The 15,816-nt window shown below is 44.5% G+C and overlaps 1 protein-coding gene across 3 annotated transcripts in view; it reads left to right on the plus strand.

The window, feature by feature from the left end:
• The window catches only part of LOC122558000 (MAP kinase-activating death domain protein-like), a 32,954-nt gene extending 17,352 nt beyond the window's left edge, over nt 1–15,602 (plus strand). For all 3 annotated transcript variants that reach the window (XM_043706312.1, XM_043706313.1, XM_043706314.1), the window contains 7 exons: nt 466–586; nt 680–785; nt 4,034–4,144; nt 5,166–5,273; nt 9,248–9,412; nt 10,761–10,833; nt 15,427–15,602. In XM_043706312.1, the coding sequence (XP_043562247.1) occupies nt 466–586; nt 680–785; nt 4,034–4,144; nt 5,166–5,273; nt 9,248–9,412; nt 10,761–10,833; nt 15,427–15,587 (845 nt within the window). In that variant the 3' untranslated portion in view covers nt 15,588–15,602. The remainder of the gene's footprint in view (nt 1–465; nt 587–679; nt 786–4,033; nt 4,145–5,165; nt 5,274–9,247; nt 9,413–10,760; nt 10,834–15,426) is intronic.
• Nucleotides 15,603–15,816: the final 214 nt, after the last annotated feature.

Consider the following 15,816-nt stretch of genomic DNA (forward strand, 5'->3'; position numbering starts at 1 on the left):
GGCACCTCCTTTTCTGCCCCCTCATCCGCCGTGACGTCGGTGCCTCCCACAACATGTCTCAACACCTCTCTTCCCCCCCAGGGTCCCCCATGATTCTGTCACCAAAAACCTTCCAATTCCACCTGCACAACCTCAAAACCTTGCTGTGTAGTTTCCCCTCACCCCCAAACTGAGTATTGATCATCTTGATCACTTGCTAAGTATTAATTGCCCTTCCATCCTTGTTGCAAGATGATGATCCTGCTCCGTTGCTGGGTGTCTGGCCATGTCCTGATCTCTCTTGCTCCCTGCCCTTGACCCCTCTCTGGGAAGAATAGCATGTGACTCCAAATCTGCTCCAGTAAATCTGAGCTCCAGGCACATGGCTGACACTCTGCGCTGTTCAGGGTTGGTCCTGAGATTGTGCAGTGGGTGGGTGAGGGATGATTTACTGCAACTATCTCACCTATTGCTCCCCTTCCACAGGCAAGGAACGCTCAGTACTGTGGGACCAGGTCCAGTTCTGGGAGGACACGTACCTTGATGCTGTGATGTTAGAAAGAGAAGGGATGGGCATGGATCAGGGACCACAAGAAATGATTGACAGGTAGGGCAGACCTCTGCCATTCGGCTGTGATGTGTGAAGTGGATACTGTGTGGCGAGGGTAACCAGTTAACTAGTCTTGCACTCTTCCCCCAGGTATGAGTCACTGGGCGAGCATGATCGAAAGCGGCTGGAAGATGATGAAGACCGATTGCTGTCTACGCTGCTGTACAATATGATCATCTACATGCTGATGGTCAAGGTCAGCCCTCTATGGTTACTTTATACACAGCCGTTAGGGCCCAGGACAGGATAGCACAGGCATGAGAGTAAAGCTCTCTCTACACTGTCTCACCAAACTCTTACAGGATCAGAATTGTATTTCTTGGCAAAGGTTCTCTTTCTCCTTGTCCTCTCTAAGGTCCTATTATCCATGAGGTCCACTTGCTGTTACCTCAACTGTCTGTCACCCATCTTTCCCTCCCAGTCCCTGTGTCAGTCAGTATTGTTAACTGTCCCCTCTCCGGTGATATCCATTCTCTCCTCTCCCCTCCCTCCAAAAACCAAGCCCTTTGCTGTTTGGTCCTTAAATATTACTGCCCCATCTGCAACCTTCCTTTCTTCTCTAAAATCCTTGAGTCTGTAATCATGTCTCAAATACGTTTCTCAGAAATTCATGTTTAAATCCACCCCCCCCCCCAATTATTCTCCACTCTGCCACAGTATTGAAACAACCCTTAGCAGAATCACAAGTGACATCTTTCTCCTTGTCCTTAGAGTCAGAGATCTACAGCGCAGAAAAAGGCCCTTCAGCCCATCACGTCCAAATCAGTGAAAGCAAGAATCTTAACTATTTCAAACCCATTTCCCAGCACTTGGTCTTGTATGCTTTGACATTGTAAATGCACATCTGAATACTTCTTAAATGTTATGAAGGTTTCCACCTCTAACATCCTTACAGGCTGTTAGCTCCAGATTCCCTCCATCCTCTGGGTGACAAAAGGTTTCCACACATCGCTTCTGCTCCTTGCCTTAAGTCTCTGGCTCTGGTCATTGAACCCTCCACTAAGGGGAAAAGTTTCTTCTGGACTACCCTATCTATCCCCCTCAATTTTGCACATCTCAATCATGACCCCTCCCTGTAAGGAAAACAACCCCAGTCTGTCCAATCTACCTTCAGAACTAAGACTCTCCAACCAAGGCAACGTCCTGATAAATCTCCCATGTGCCCTTGCCAGCGCAATCATGTCCCTCCTATAATGTGGATTCCAGAACTAGCCTAACCAACATTTTATACAGTTTCAGCATAACTTCCTTGCTCTTACATACTACCACTTGACTAATGAAGGCAAGTGTACTTTCTTAATCACTTATTCACCTGTCGTGGGAACTTAAGGGATAGGTGGGCATGTGGAGTAGTTCCTGCTGATCTTAAGTGCTTCCCAGAGTTCTATTGTTCTTCTTGTATTCCCTTGCCTTGTTTGTCCTGCCCAACTGCATCACCTCACACTTATCTGGATTGAATTCCATTTGCCACTGATCTGACCAGTCCGTTTATCTCCCCATCCTCCTGATAGTGTGGCATCCAGAACTGTACGCAATATTCCAGATGTGGTCTCCCTAAAGATCTATACAGCCGTAACATTATTTGCCAATTTTATGGGAGAAGTGGGAACTGCAGATGCTGGCGATCAGAGTCGAGAGTGTGGTGCTGGAACAATATGAGCATGCTTGAAACATCGATTCTCCTGCTCCTCAGATGCTTTTCCAGTGCCACACAGTCTCAACATCACCAATTTTTATACTTTATGCCCTAGCTGATGAAGGCAAGCATGCCACTTGACTTCTTGACCACCTTCTCCACTTCTGTTGCCACTTGTAGGGAACTATGCACCTGTCTGCCTAGATCCCTCCATGTAAATGCTTCTAAGGGTTCTGCCATTGAAGTGCAGGATCACCCCCTGTCCTGTTCGACCTTCTATATACTTTGCATTTTAAGAATTCTGCTCCCTCCAAACTTTTCACACACTGCCCTAGTTACTGTCACTACCCTATTACTTTTACACTTCCCTAAAATCTGCTTACATATGTGCTTTTCTATTTCTCTCGAACTGTTTGGGGAGCCTACAGTACCCTCCCAGCACCTTGGCTCTCCTTTCTGGCTTTTGCCTTTCGCAGAGTGACCAACCATCCTGCTCCAACACCTCTCCATTTGTCCAGTTGGATGAGACTGTTCTCATCCAGTTCCATTCTTAGCTGTCTCGAAGTATCCTGCGAATCACCAACAAATGCCTTCACTTGCTGCTTCTCCACCCTTGCCCTCTGGAGTCCCTCGAAGATTTATTCTTGGTTCCACCTCCTATTCCTTATCTGTCCTCTCAGCAGCATGGTTTTGTTTGTCAACGCATACATTGGACCTTGCCCCCACCACTCTGCAGTCCTCCTCTGACTTTAAGCTGGTCGTCAAGTGCTGGATAAGCAAACATTTCCCTCAATTGAATATTGAGAAGACTGAAGCTGCAGTCTCTTCATTGTGAGCTGCCGGCTCCCTCACTCAGTCTGAAATGAGCCTGCCTATTGGTATTATTTCTGTTGGTTCCAACCCTGAATGAACCTCTGACCACTTGTTTATCCATTGCTGTTCCTGTCTCTGTGAGGTTGCCCAGTTTGGCCCCTGCCTCAACTCATCAGCTTCTGAAGCCATCGTTATTTGTGCTCTGAGTTCTGAAGAAGGGTCACTGGACCCAAAATGTTAACTCAGTTTTGTCTCCAAGGATGCTGACTTTCTCCAGCTGTTTCTGTTTCAGATTTCCGGCAACTGCAGTACTTCGGCTTTTTTTTTGTTTTTCTTTTATTGCTTGTGCTTTTCCTGCCCCTTAGTGATTCTAACCCTTGTGCCGTCTCCCTCTTTAGGTCGCACAAAGCTCTGCCCCCTGTTTTAATTCGCACTATTCCACCTCCACCCCTGTTCACTTGTGCTTATCAACATTGGCTCCTAGGCTAGCAATGACTTATTTTTTCAAGTTTGCCATTCCTTCTCATTGATCATATTCCAATCCTCCCTAACCTCCTTCAGCCGTATTTCTGTAATCCCTTCTGAATCCACAATCTTCCAATACATCGGCATTCCCCTAATGATCTGGTCTCTTGTATGTTTCTGATTCTAATCATTTTACTATTGGTGGCTGAGCCTACAGCTGCGTAGATCCCAAACTCTGGAATACCTTCCTGATACTACTTCCCTTTTCTTTCCTTCTTTTAGGGCAACTGACCTGACCAGATACTTCCTCCTTTCAAAATTTAGTATACTACTTTGTTTCTGAATGCTGTGAAACATGTTGTAGCTTGAAGCCAATGCTATCCCATTATAAATCAAAGTTGATGGTATCTTTGTGCTGAAGCTTTGTTTTCGAGCAGGAGTTGAGCTGTGGGTGACAGCGAAGCTTGGTGGTGATTTGTTGAGGATTTTGTGGATGTTGAGGGTAACTGGGCGTCACATCCTATTTGCAGGTCAACAAGAATGACATCCGGAAGAAGGTGAGGAGGTTGATGGGTAAATCGCACATTGGGCTGGTGCACAGTCAGGAAGTGAATGACCTGCTTGATCGCCTTCCACATCTGGTGAGTATTCCACTGCTGACCACTTCTCCCACCCTGAGATGTAAACTCAGATTATAGTCAAGTACACTCGGCAGCAGCTATTACTGTCAGGCACACTCAATGTAGGAACGATCCAGTTAGAGACACTTAGCGCAAGAAGACTACAGTTAATCACAAGATAGGAAGTATACAGTGTTGCGGTTTCAGTGGATTTTAGTACAGGGCAATTGAGATCCCAAAATGAAGGTAGGCTTAATTGATTCGATGATTTTGGTCTATTGGGCTAACATGTTTAGTCATTAAGTTATATTCAGGGATTTTTTAAAAACAATAACTGCAGTTGATGATGCAAAACAAGAAATAAAAACAAACCAAGCTATCCAAAAAGATAGTTGGATTATCTTAAAACAGTGAAGTTTCAACATGTTCCTGATGCTATTTGCCAGAGACTCCAATCCAGAGAAATTGTACTCTTCAACTCTTGATAGTTCAGTGAGTCCTTGCCACATCTGCCAACCTGAACTTAGCACAAATCAAAAGCTTAAGCTTAAATTCTCAATAGCCCACAGATCTCATTGTGATTGAAAGCTGCATAAATCCTCCTGAGGTGAGAGATTCCCTGAAGAGCCCTGCCTTCCTTTCTAGGAGTGAAACTGAACTGGACTCTGGTGTTTTGTGAACTAAATGCGAAGCCTGAAGGTATTACCTGTTTTCCCCTATGTGTTGTAAATGCTTCATGAATCTGTTAACACCATAGTGGCCTGCTTACTCACAAAAACAGGATTGAGGTCACTTCCAGAAGATATTTTGCAGTGAGGAACAGAGTGAGCGTGTAGATTACAGTTGGACAATCAGCAGAGGGATTGTGGTCAGACACATTGGGAGGGCTGCAGCCAGGTAAGGGACATCAGGACAAGTGAGAGGATACAGTCTGTGCTCAGGAGATCCTGCTGCAGGTTTAGAGATGGGTTCGTCAGTGATGTGTCATCTCTGGCCTGTGGGTGATGGCCATTGCCCTCATGGCTTTGCATTTATTTCTCAGGAGAGCCGCGATCTCCACATTCGACCGTGTGGCAGCCGTCACATCAAGAAGCAGACCTTCGTGGTGCATGCAGGAACAGACACCAATGGAGAAATCTTCTTCATGGAGGTACTAGGCGCCTGAATTACACCAAAATTGTAAAGCACAAGACAACCCTGAGTGCTGCATGATGGAGACTGTGCAATGAAAAGTAAATGGCTCACCACTAATGCTCTCTGAGCCAAGCCCAAGGCATGCACATGCCATGTGACATTTAGCCATGTTGCGCTCTCTTTGCGAAGCTGAATACAACACCTACAAATCCATCTGCCATTCAATGTCCTTCAGTATCTGAGTAATAGTTCACATTTCTCTTGATCTGCTCCTCACTGGCGTTGTGGTATTGATTTCTCTCGTGTCCCTGTCTCCTCTCCAAGCTCCAATACATGCACACACCACACACGTTCCATCCCCTCCACCTTTGGTGTATGGTGCAGTCATACTAACTCAGTTGGCCCTTCAGTCTGTTCTACCATGCAGTGAGATCATGCCTGATCTGTGGCCTAACTCCATGTCTTTGCTGAACAGAAGATTACCTATTTTTGATTTAAAACTAACAGCTGATCCAGCTGTTTATGGAAGAGAATTCCAAACACCAGCTACCCATTGTGTGTAAAAATGCTTTCTAGCATCTCCCCTGAATAATCTGGCTCTAATTCTCAGACTTTATCCTCTAATTCTATAATCTCCAACCAGCGGAAACAGTTTATCTCTATCCACTGTCTTTTTATCTACGCTGCCTTTTCCTGTTATTATCTTGGAGACTTTGATCGGATTACCCTTAACCTTCTAAATTCAAGAGAAACTGGCCTAATTTGTATAATCTCTCCTCGTAACTTAGCGTTTGAATTCCAGGCATCATCATGTAAATGCTGCACTTCCTCCAAGGGTGATATATCATTCTTAAGATTTGGGTGACCAGATCAACTGTCAATACTCGCAAGTGGGGTCTAACCAGGGTGTAGCTGCAGCATAACTTCTGCATTCTTGTACTTTAGTCCTCTAGATATGAAGGCCAGTATTCTATTGGCCATCTTGATTCACATCAAAGAATTTTATAGTACAGAAGGTGGTTATTGAACCCATTGTGTCTGTACGAGCTCCCAAAGGAGCTAGCAAGATAGTCCCATCCCCAGGCCCATCTCCCTCATCCTCTAAATTCACCATTTTCAAACATATATGTAGGTCTTTTGAAAACTCCTGTGGAATTCATCTCCTCCACTCTCCTGAGCAGCACATTCGAAATTCTAACAACTCTGAATAAAGAAGTTCCTGTTCATCTCACTCTTAGCTCTTTTGCTGACAATCTTGAAATTGTGACTCTTAGTTACTGACATACCAACTAGTGAAAATAGAATAGCCTTCTTTACCCTGTCATAATTGTTCAATAAATTTGAATACTTCAATAAAGATGGCCTCTTAATCTTCTCTGCTCCATGGAGAATAGGCCCAATCTTTCCTTGTATCTAAAATCCCTCCTTTCTGGTGTAATTCTTGTAAATCTCCTCTGAACTGTCTCCAAGTCTTGAACATGCCTTTTAAATGTTGCATTTGTACAAGCTTCCACCAGTTCCTCTGGCAGCTCATTCCATACACGTACTACCATCTGTGTGAAAACATTCCTCCTTAGGTCCCTTTTATATCTTTCCCCTCTCTCCCTAAACCCATGCCGTCTAGTTCTGGACTCCCCCACCCCACAGAAAGACTGTCTACTTATCCTATCCATGCCCCTCATGATTTTATAAACCTCTATAAAGTCACCCTTCAGCCTCCGACGCGCCAGGGAAAACAGCCCCAGCCTGTTCAACTTCTCCCTATAGCTCAAATCCTCCAACTCTGGCAACATCCTTATAAATGTTTACTGAACCCTTTCAAGTTTCACAACATCCTTCCAATAGGAAGGAGACCAGAATTGCATGCAATATTCCAACAATGGCTTAACCAATGTCCTGTACAGCTGCAACATGACCTCCCAACTCCTGTACTCAATACTCTGACCAATAAAGGAAAGCATACCAAACGCCGCCTTCACTATCCTATCTACCTGCAACTCCACTTTCAAGGAACTATGAACCTATCACTCCAAGGTCTCTTTGTTCAGCAACACTCCCTAAGACCTTACCATTAGGGTGAATCCAAAGAGTTCTTTAAGTATATTAAATGAAAAGGAATAACTAGAGAGAATATAGCACCCCTCAAGGGTCAAAGTGGACATAGATGTGTAGAACTGCAGGAATGGGCAAGGTTCTCAATGAATATTTCTCTATATTTACTGTGGAGAAAGACATGAAGACTTGGGGAAGTTAGTGGTGACATCTTGGGGACTATCCATATCACCATAGAGGAGGTGTTGAATGTATGATGGTGGATAAAACTCCTGGTCCTGACCAGATATATCCAAGAACACTGATGGAGGCTCAAGAGGAAATTGTGGGAGCGTTGGCTGATATTTTTGTATCATCGTTCACCAGGGGTGAGGTCCCGGAAGATTGGAGGGTAATGAATGTTGTGTCCTTATTCAGGAAGGGCTGCAAAGAAAAACCTGGGAACTATAGACCAGTAAGTCTAATGTCTGTGGTGGGAAGTTACTTGAGAAGGTTCTGAGAAATAAGGTATACATTCATTTGGAAAGACAATGTTTGGTTAGGAGTAGTCAGCATGGCTTTCTGAGTGGGAGATCATGCCTCACATATTTGTTAGAGTTCTTTGAGGAAGTGACCAGGAAAGTTGATGAGGGCAGGGCGGTAGACGTAGTCTATACGGATTTCAGTAAGGCCTTTGGTAAAGGTCCACATGGTAGATGGCTCTGGAAGGTTAGATTCATGGACTCCAGCGGAAGCTGGCAAATTGGATACACAGTTGGCTTGATGGTAGGAAGCAGAGGGTAATAGTGGGAAGAAGTTTGTCGGACTGGAGGCCTGTGGCTCGTGGAGTGTCTCGGGTCGATGCTGGGCCCATTACTGCTTGTGTTCTATATCAATGATTTGGATGAGAATGTACACCGCATGACTATTAAGTTTGCTGATGACACTAAAATAAGCAGTATTGTGGGCAGTGAGGAAGGTTATCAGAAATTGCCGCAGGACCTTGATCAGCTGGGCTGAGCAATGGCAAGTAGAGTTTAATGTAGATAAGTGTGAGGTCTTTACTTTTGGAAAATCAAATCAAAATAGGAGTGTCATGGTGAATGGTAAGGCCTTAAGGAGTGTAGTGGGACAGAGGGACCTTGGAGTTCAGGTGCACGGTTCTCTGAAAGTGGAGCCACAGGTAGACAAGACAGTGAAGAATACTTTTGGCACACTGGCCTTCATCAGTATTGACTATAGAAGTTGGGAAGTTATGTTGCAGTTGTACAGGCCATTGGTGAGGCTGCACTTGGAATATTGTGTTCAGTTTTGATCACCTTCCTATAGGAAGAATGTTTTTAAACTGGAAAAAAAGTGCAGATGAAATTTACAAGGATGTTGCCAGGACTCCAGGGTCTGAGTTATAGGGAGAGGTTGGGCAAGCTAGGACTTTTTTCTTTCAAGTGTAGGAGACTGAGGGCGAAATCTTATAGAAGTGTATAAGATCATGAGAGGCATGGATAGGGTGAATGCACTCAGTCTTTTTCCCAGGGTTGGGGAATCGAGGACTGGAGGTTATCAGTTTAAGGTTAGAAGGGAAAGAATGAAAAGCAACCTGAGGGGCAGCCTTTTTTATTTACACAGAGGATGGTACGCAGATGGAATGTGCTGCCAGTGGAAGTGGTTGAGGTGGGTACATTAACAATATTTAAAAGGCATTTGGACAAATATATGAATAGGAAAAGTTTAGAAGGATATGGACCCATTGCAGGGAAATGGGATTAGGGTGGATGGACATTTTTGTCGGTGTGGACCAGTTTGGGCCAAAGGGCCTGCCTTTGTGCTGTAGGGCTCTATGATCTAACTGGTTTAGTATCTGTGTGTTTATGTGAAGACTTTTTATTTATAAACTGTGATTGTTGGTGTCTGTCCTGTAGATGCCTGACTCTAGCACTATGTACTGTTTGTGTTTGATAGGTGTGTGATGACTGCATTGTGCTGCGCAGTAATATTGGCACTGTCTACGAACGCTGGTGGTATGAGAAGCTCATTAACATGACATACTGTCCAAAGACCAAGGTCCTTTGTTTGTGGAGACGTAATGGGCAGGAGACCCAGCTCAACAAGTTCTACACCAAGAAGGTATAAACTCTGGATTTGCTCTCATGTGGTCTTTTCCACTCTGCCTCTGTCTGCTCCCCTATTGTGTAAACACATGAAAAGGTTAATGTTGAGGTAATGTGCACCACCATGATGATATGTAGGTTTGGTGGGAGAGCATCTTAGAAATGTAGAAAATGGGAACAAGAAGTGGGCCATTCAGCTCTTGGAGCCCGTACCACCAGTCAGTATTATCATGGCTGATCATCCAACTCGGTACCCATCATCCAGGTTCTCCCCTTGCTATCAGTAACAATCCCATCAGTATACCTGATGGCTATCATGCAATAAATTAGACCCTCTTTCAGAGTGAATCTACTCCCTAGAATCTGATCAGTGTGTGGTAGAGTGAGTATGATTGGTTTCTGGGAGAGTAATTGAGATGGTTATCCAGGAGAGTGGTTGTAGGATTGGTGTGGTGCCTGGGAGAGTAAGGGTGGTGAGTGTGACCTCTGGGAAGTAGTTGAGGTACAGGTAGATGTAAATATGTATACAAATGTAAAAATATTCTTCATATATCAAAAAAAGACTTGTTGTATAAGCATGTCAAGCTCTGAAAGGGCTTATTCTAGCAAGTGTCTTCAGCAGCGCAGTCTTAAGGTGATGCCAAACAGTTTGGGAAGAATAGATAAAGGTCTGGAAGGAATAAGACCTACCATCTGAGTTTTCCTCACAGTCTCTGGAACAATGTCCAATCCATCACTGTAACCTATAGATAGTTGTAATCATGTAGTAAATACATCTTATGGGGTGGCACGATAGCTCAGTGGTTAGCACTGCTGCCTCACAGCACCAAGGACCTGGGTTCGATTCCAGCCTTGGGTGACTGTCTGTGTGGAGTTTACACATTCTCCCTGTGTCAGGTGGGTTTCCTCCAGGTGCTCCGGTTTCCTCCCACAGTCCAGAATTGGCCATGCTAAATTGCCCATAGTGTCAGGTGCATTAGTCAGAGGGGAATGGGTTTGGGTGGGTTGCTTTTCGGAGGGTCAGTGTGGACTGGTTGGGCCAAATGGCCCCCTTTCCACACTGTAGGGAATTTAATCTAATCGGAGTTTCTGATTATCAGATGAGCACGTGGTTTTCCTCCACCATACCAAATCAATCAGGTCCTGTAGATCTCGAGTAGGAAAGATGACGGTGCCCAGCAAATCTGCCAGGTGAATCTTGAAGCATGGATAGGCAGTGGTAGAGAAATCTCTTCAAACACCCGTTAAGCCTCAATTGTCTTATCGCCGACAAACGAGGTGAGCCGTACAACCTGTTCCTGCGCTGTACTGTTGTATGTTCCATGTGATGTCACTAACACCAGTTATCATGTGTTCTCTGGTAGTGTCGAGAGTTGTACTACTGTGTGAAGGACAGCATGGAGCGTGCAGCTGCAAGACAACAGAGCATAAAACCAGGTATGATATCAACATGATTAGTGTATCAGCGTTAGACGGTTCCTGAGTGAATTAGCCTTTGTCCATGCCAGGAAACACGTACACACCTTCACACACTGCGAGAGAGAACCTTCACACATGGTCGGGGATCGTGTGCAGTATTCAATGTTAGAATGATGGAACATAGAACAGTGCAGCACAGGAACAGGCCCTTCGGCCCTCAATGTTGTGCTGAGCGTGACCCAAATTAAACTAATCCCTTCCACCTGCCCATGGTCCACGTCCCACCGATCCTTGCAAATTCATGTGCTTATCTAAAAGTAACCTTAAACGATCCTATCTTATCTGCCTCCACCACCACCCCAGCAGTGTGTTCCCGACACCTACCACTTTCTGCAAAATAAAACACTTGCCCCTCTCATCTCCTTTGAACTTTACCCCTCTCACCTGAAGTGCATGCACCCAAATATTGGTCATTTCAACTCTGGGTAAAAAGATTTTGACTGTCAACCCTATCTATGCATCTCATAATTTTATAGACTTCTATCAAGTCTCCCCTCAACCTCCGCAGCTCCAGAGAAAACAGCCTGAGTTTTACTAGCTTGTCCTTATAGCCCATACCCTCAAATTCCAGTTTTTTCCACCTTGGAATTATTCAGAGTCATACTCAACTTTAAAACTTCAAAACTGGCATGTGGCCTGATGTGGTGGCCCAGCAGCCCAATCACACTTCGCAATCCTTCCACTTCAGTTTTGAAACCCATAACATTTTTTTTTTATGTGAGGTTCTTCTATTGATTGTTAGCAATAGGCTAACATTCTTCAAATAAGTTGCTGAATCAAAGTGACACTTGATCTATTTTAGCCTCTAATACAATTCTCACACTTTCCCACTGCAGAGGTTACTCTTAAGAGGCCATCATTTCACAATGCTTCACCCTCAATTTCCCTAAGTAATGCATTAGCTCTTCAATGGAGAGGTTGTCCAAGATTACGGTGACACTTTGCTCATCAATTTCTTTTTATGGTCCTGACTAGACAGATGCAATGGAAGTCACAGATTTGTCCGTTTCAATCTGATCATATTCCGCATGATCAATTTGTAGCTGGTCTGGAATCCTGTAGGTCTAGTCCCTTGATTTATTTCCATTTTGTCTTAATCTCTGATATTTCATCTTCATCCTCAGCCAAGTAGTTAATGTAGTAAATCTGTGAATGAGCAATTTTAAATAGTGCTGTCAACTGTACAGTCTTTGAGAGAGCTACATAACAGGTTCCATTCTCTTCATTTAAACAATCTGATATTCCTCAACATATTCTGCATACCATTTTGCAACACTTAATTGAGTGTAGTGGAGTGCTCCCTTAGCACTGACCCACTTTTATTGGTGGGTCAGTGCTAAGGGAGCACTCTACTTTCAGAGGGTCAGTTCTGAAGGAACAGCATACTTTTGCAGGATTTGTAGTGAGGGAGATTTTTGTGCAGAGGGTCGGTACTGTGGGAGTGCTGCACTGTCGGAGGGTCAGTGCTGAGGGAGTGCTGCACTGTCGGAGGGTCAGTACTGAGGGAGTGCTGCACTGTTGGAGGGTCGGTACTGTGGGAGTGCTGCGCTGTCGGAGGGTCAGTGCTGAGGGAGTGCTGCACTGTCAGGGTCGGTACTGAGGGAGTGCTGCACCATCGGACGGTCGGTACTGAGGGAGTGCTGCGCTGTCAGAGGGTCGGTACTGAGGGAGTGCTGCTCTGTCGGTAGGGTCGGTACTGAGGGAGTGCTGCGCTGTCAGAGGGTCGGTACTGAGGGAGTGCTGCTCTGTCGGTAGGGTCGGTACTGAGGGAGTGCTGCACTGTCGGAGGGTCAGTACAGAGGGAGTGTTGCTTTGTCAAGGAGTCAAAGCTAATGGAATGCTGCACTATTGGAGGGTCAGTACTGAGGGAGTGCCACACTTTCTGATGTTGTCTTTCGTAAATACGAACATATAAATTGTGAGGAAATGTAGGCCATTTAGCCTTCAAACCTGCTTCAGTCATTAAGATTATTGCTAATCTGTTTGTGTTTCAAAGTCCCCATTCCCATCTACTCCCATTAACTCTCAATTCTCTGCTTAACTGCCTGAAAAATATTCACGACCCCGCTTCCACTACCTTCTGAGGCAGAGAGTTCCAAAGTCGCACAACTCTGAGGAAATACTCTTCCTATCTCTGTCCTAAAGGACAGTAGTTACTTGTTAAACAGTGACACCCCCCCCCCCCACCCCCAACCTCATTTGGGAAACACCCATAAAAGGAAATACCCTTTCCTTATCCACCTGGACAGGACCATGCAGGATCTTATACAGTTCAATCAAATCACCCCTCCCTCTTCTCAGTGGAAACAAGCCCAGCCTGTCCAACCTTTCTTCTTAAGATCACCTCTGATTCCACATATTAATCTGGTGAATCTCCTCTGAACTGTCTTCAATGTACTCACATCTTTCCTTAAACAAGGAGACTAAAACTGCAAACAGTATTCAAGATATGCTCTCGCCAGCGTCCTGTATAACTAGCACATCCTTCCTTTGTATTCAATTCCTGTTGTAATAAAGCCTAGCATCCGATTAACTTTCTTGATGACATGCTTTACATGTGTGCTAATTTTCTGTGACTCATGCACTTAAATCACTCTACACCTCGGAACTCTGCAGACATGCTCCGTTAAAATAATAATCAAGTTGTTCTGCCTTGCTGGGGTAGCACATTGGAAAACAAACCCTGCTATTCCTGAGTTGTCACAAAAGTTGAAGATTTTTATTAAAATGCATGAATTTCCCCAATTTACCTGAATTTCAGACAGGTTGGGAGACAACTGGGACCAGGTTTCTTCACAAAAATCACTATTTACCACAAATAAATAGACATGAGCTGCAGGTCAACAGATACGTACTGGAGCATATAATTCTAGTAATTAATACTCTAATTGCTTTATAAATTTCCCCTTACATGTGTGCACTTTGTAAATGTCTGTGTCTGTGCATGTATATATATATATATGCGCACATGAAGGAAAAATGGATGTATGGGTGGAGGGGAGGACTGGGAAGGCAGTTCAGTGGATCCTATCCACAGGATTTGCTGAGATAATTGTTCACAATACTGCTTCAGTCTTCCTTGTTCAGATGCTTCTGCTGATTTGCATAGTAGTTCTAAAATGTCTCCGACCTAATAATTAAAAGTCATAGCTTACAGCAGCTGAAGAAAAGGTAAAATTGGTTTTCTTCAGGTTTGAACAGGCTTTTCATATGCAGAGAACAGAGAGAGCTCCTGAGTCCAATAACTTCTGTCTTATTTAGAGCCGCAAGCTTTTCAGCTACCCAAGTAACAACTACATAATTGTTAACAAGTAGAAAGCCTTTGTCATGGATAACCAGCAGATAGTGCGCAGACCAAAGTTGCATTTGTACACAAATCCCCTGAGCTCTAGTTCATCTGTAACCACAGTTTAACCACTGCTTACAATGAGTGACAGGTCATTTACTTCCAGAACATGCGACAATCCTCCGACCATACTTGGTTTATAAAACCATTCATTTCTCACTTCAGTCCCTAGTCAGAAAAACAGAAAATAAAAAGACACATGTTTACAAAGTGAACAACTTATCATTTTCCCCACATTACACTCCATCTGCCAGATGTTTTGCCTACTAGCTCAACCTCTCTTTATCCGTCTGCGTCTTTATGTCCACTTCACTACATGTTTTCCTCTCTATCTTTGTGTTCTCCATGAATTTAGCTGCCACACCTTCACCTCCCTCACCTTAGTAATTGTAAATTGTTGACTGCCCAGCACAGTACCCAGTGGGACCCCACTTGCCATATTCTGTGAATCTGTAAAAGACTGTTGTGTGCACGATCTGTTTTCTGCTAGCCAGCCAATCTTCTGCCCAAGCTAATATTGTAATGCCCACTTTGCACAATAACATATTGGAGGGAATCTTATCAAATGCCTTCTGGAAATCCAAGTCCTGTCCACCAACAGGCTGCCCATTCTCTATAGCATGTTACTCCTTCAAATAACTCCAGTAAGTTGGTTAATTTCCTTTTCATAAAACCATGCTGGCTCTTCTCAATGTCCTTGAGTCATCGAGAACTTCCTGAATAATAAGACTGCAAAGGGGTCCACATTGGAAACAGAGCAGAGTAATCTTCCTCCTATCATAAAACCTCAAAGATGTGTCTGAACCAAGCCCTTAGGAGCAGTTTATTTACACAATGACATGCTCTCATCAGTGGGATCTCACTGTGCACAGATTGGTTGCTGCCTTTTGTTGTATCTATGCTTCAGATGCCTGTCACTTCCTGTCGATATTTTGACAGACTCAAAGTTAAAAATCACACAACACCAGGTTATAGTCCAACAGGTTTATTTGGAACAGGTTTAATTAAACCTGTTGGACTATAATCTGGTGTTGTGTGATTTTTAACTTTGTACACCCCAGTCCAACACCAGCATCTACAAATCTTGATACACTCTGGTTTCAAAAGCTAGGATCTCCCTGTATGTTAATTGTGTGGTATATCATCCTTCAAGCGGGCTGAGGGTGTCCTTCTCACTCTTGTCTCCACGGTGTCACCCTCTGCAGGTCCCGAGCTCGGAGGAGAGTTCCCTGTTCAGGACATGAAAACCGGAGATGGTGGGCTCCTGCAAGTGACCCTGGAAGGGATCAATCTGAAGTTTGTGCAGAGCCAGGTAGGTGGGTTGATGGAGGAGAGAAGCATGGGAGGGGCTGGTCACCCGGCTTGAGGCTTCATTTGGGCCCCGAGGCGTCTGTCCATGTCAGTGATCAGTTTCATTTGCTCGGTGTTGTTCCCTTTTTTATTTCTGTTGCTGGGTTAAAGAGAGACGAGATTTTGACGTAGTAGCGGTGCTGTGGTTCTCGTGTGCTGTGTGTGTGTCTGCACTCACCATCCTGCTACGTTACCTGTGGGCTCGGCCTGTCCTTCGCTTGCTCCGAGGTGTCGCTTGATTTGAC

Source organism: Chiloscyllium plagiosum, chromosome 16 (genome assembly GCF_004010195.1).
Source record: "Chiloscyllium plagiosum isolate BGI_BamShark_2017 chromosome 16, ASM401019v2, whole genome shotgun sequence".
Classification (NCBI taxonomy): Eukaryota; Metazoa; Chordata; class Chondrichthyes; order Orectolobiformes; family Hemiscylliidae; genus Chiloscyllium; species Chiloscyllium plagiosum.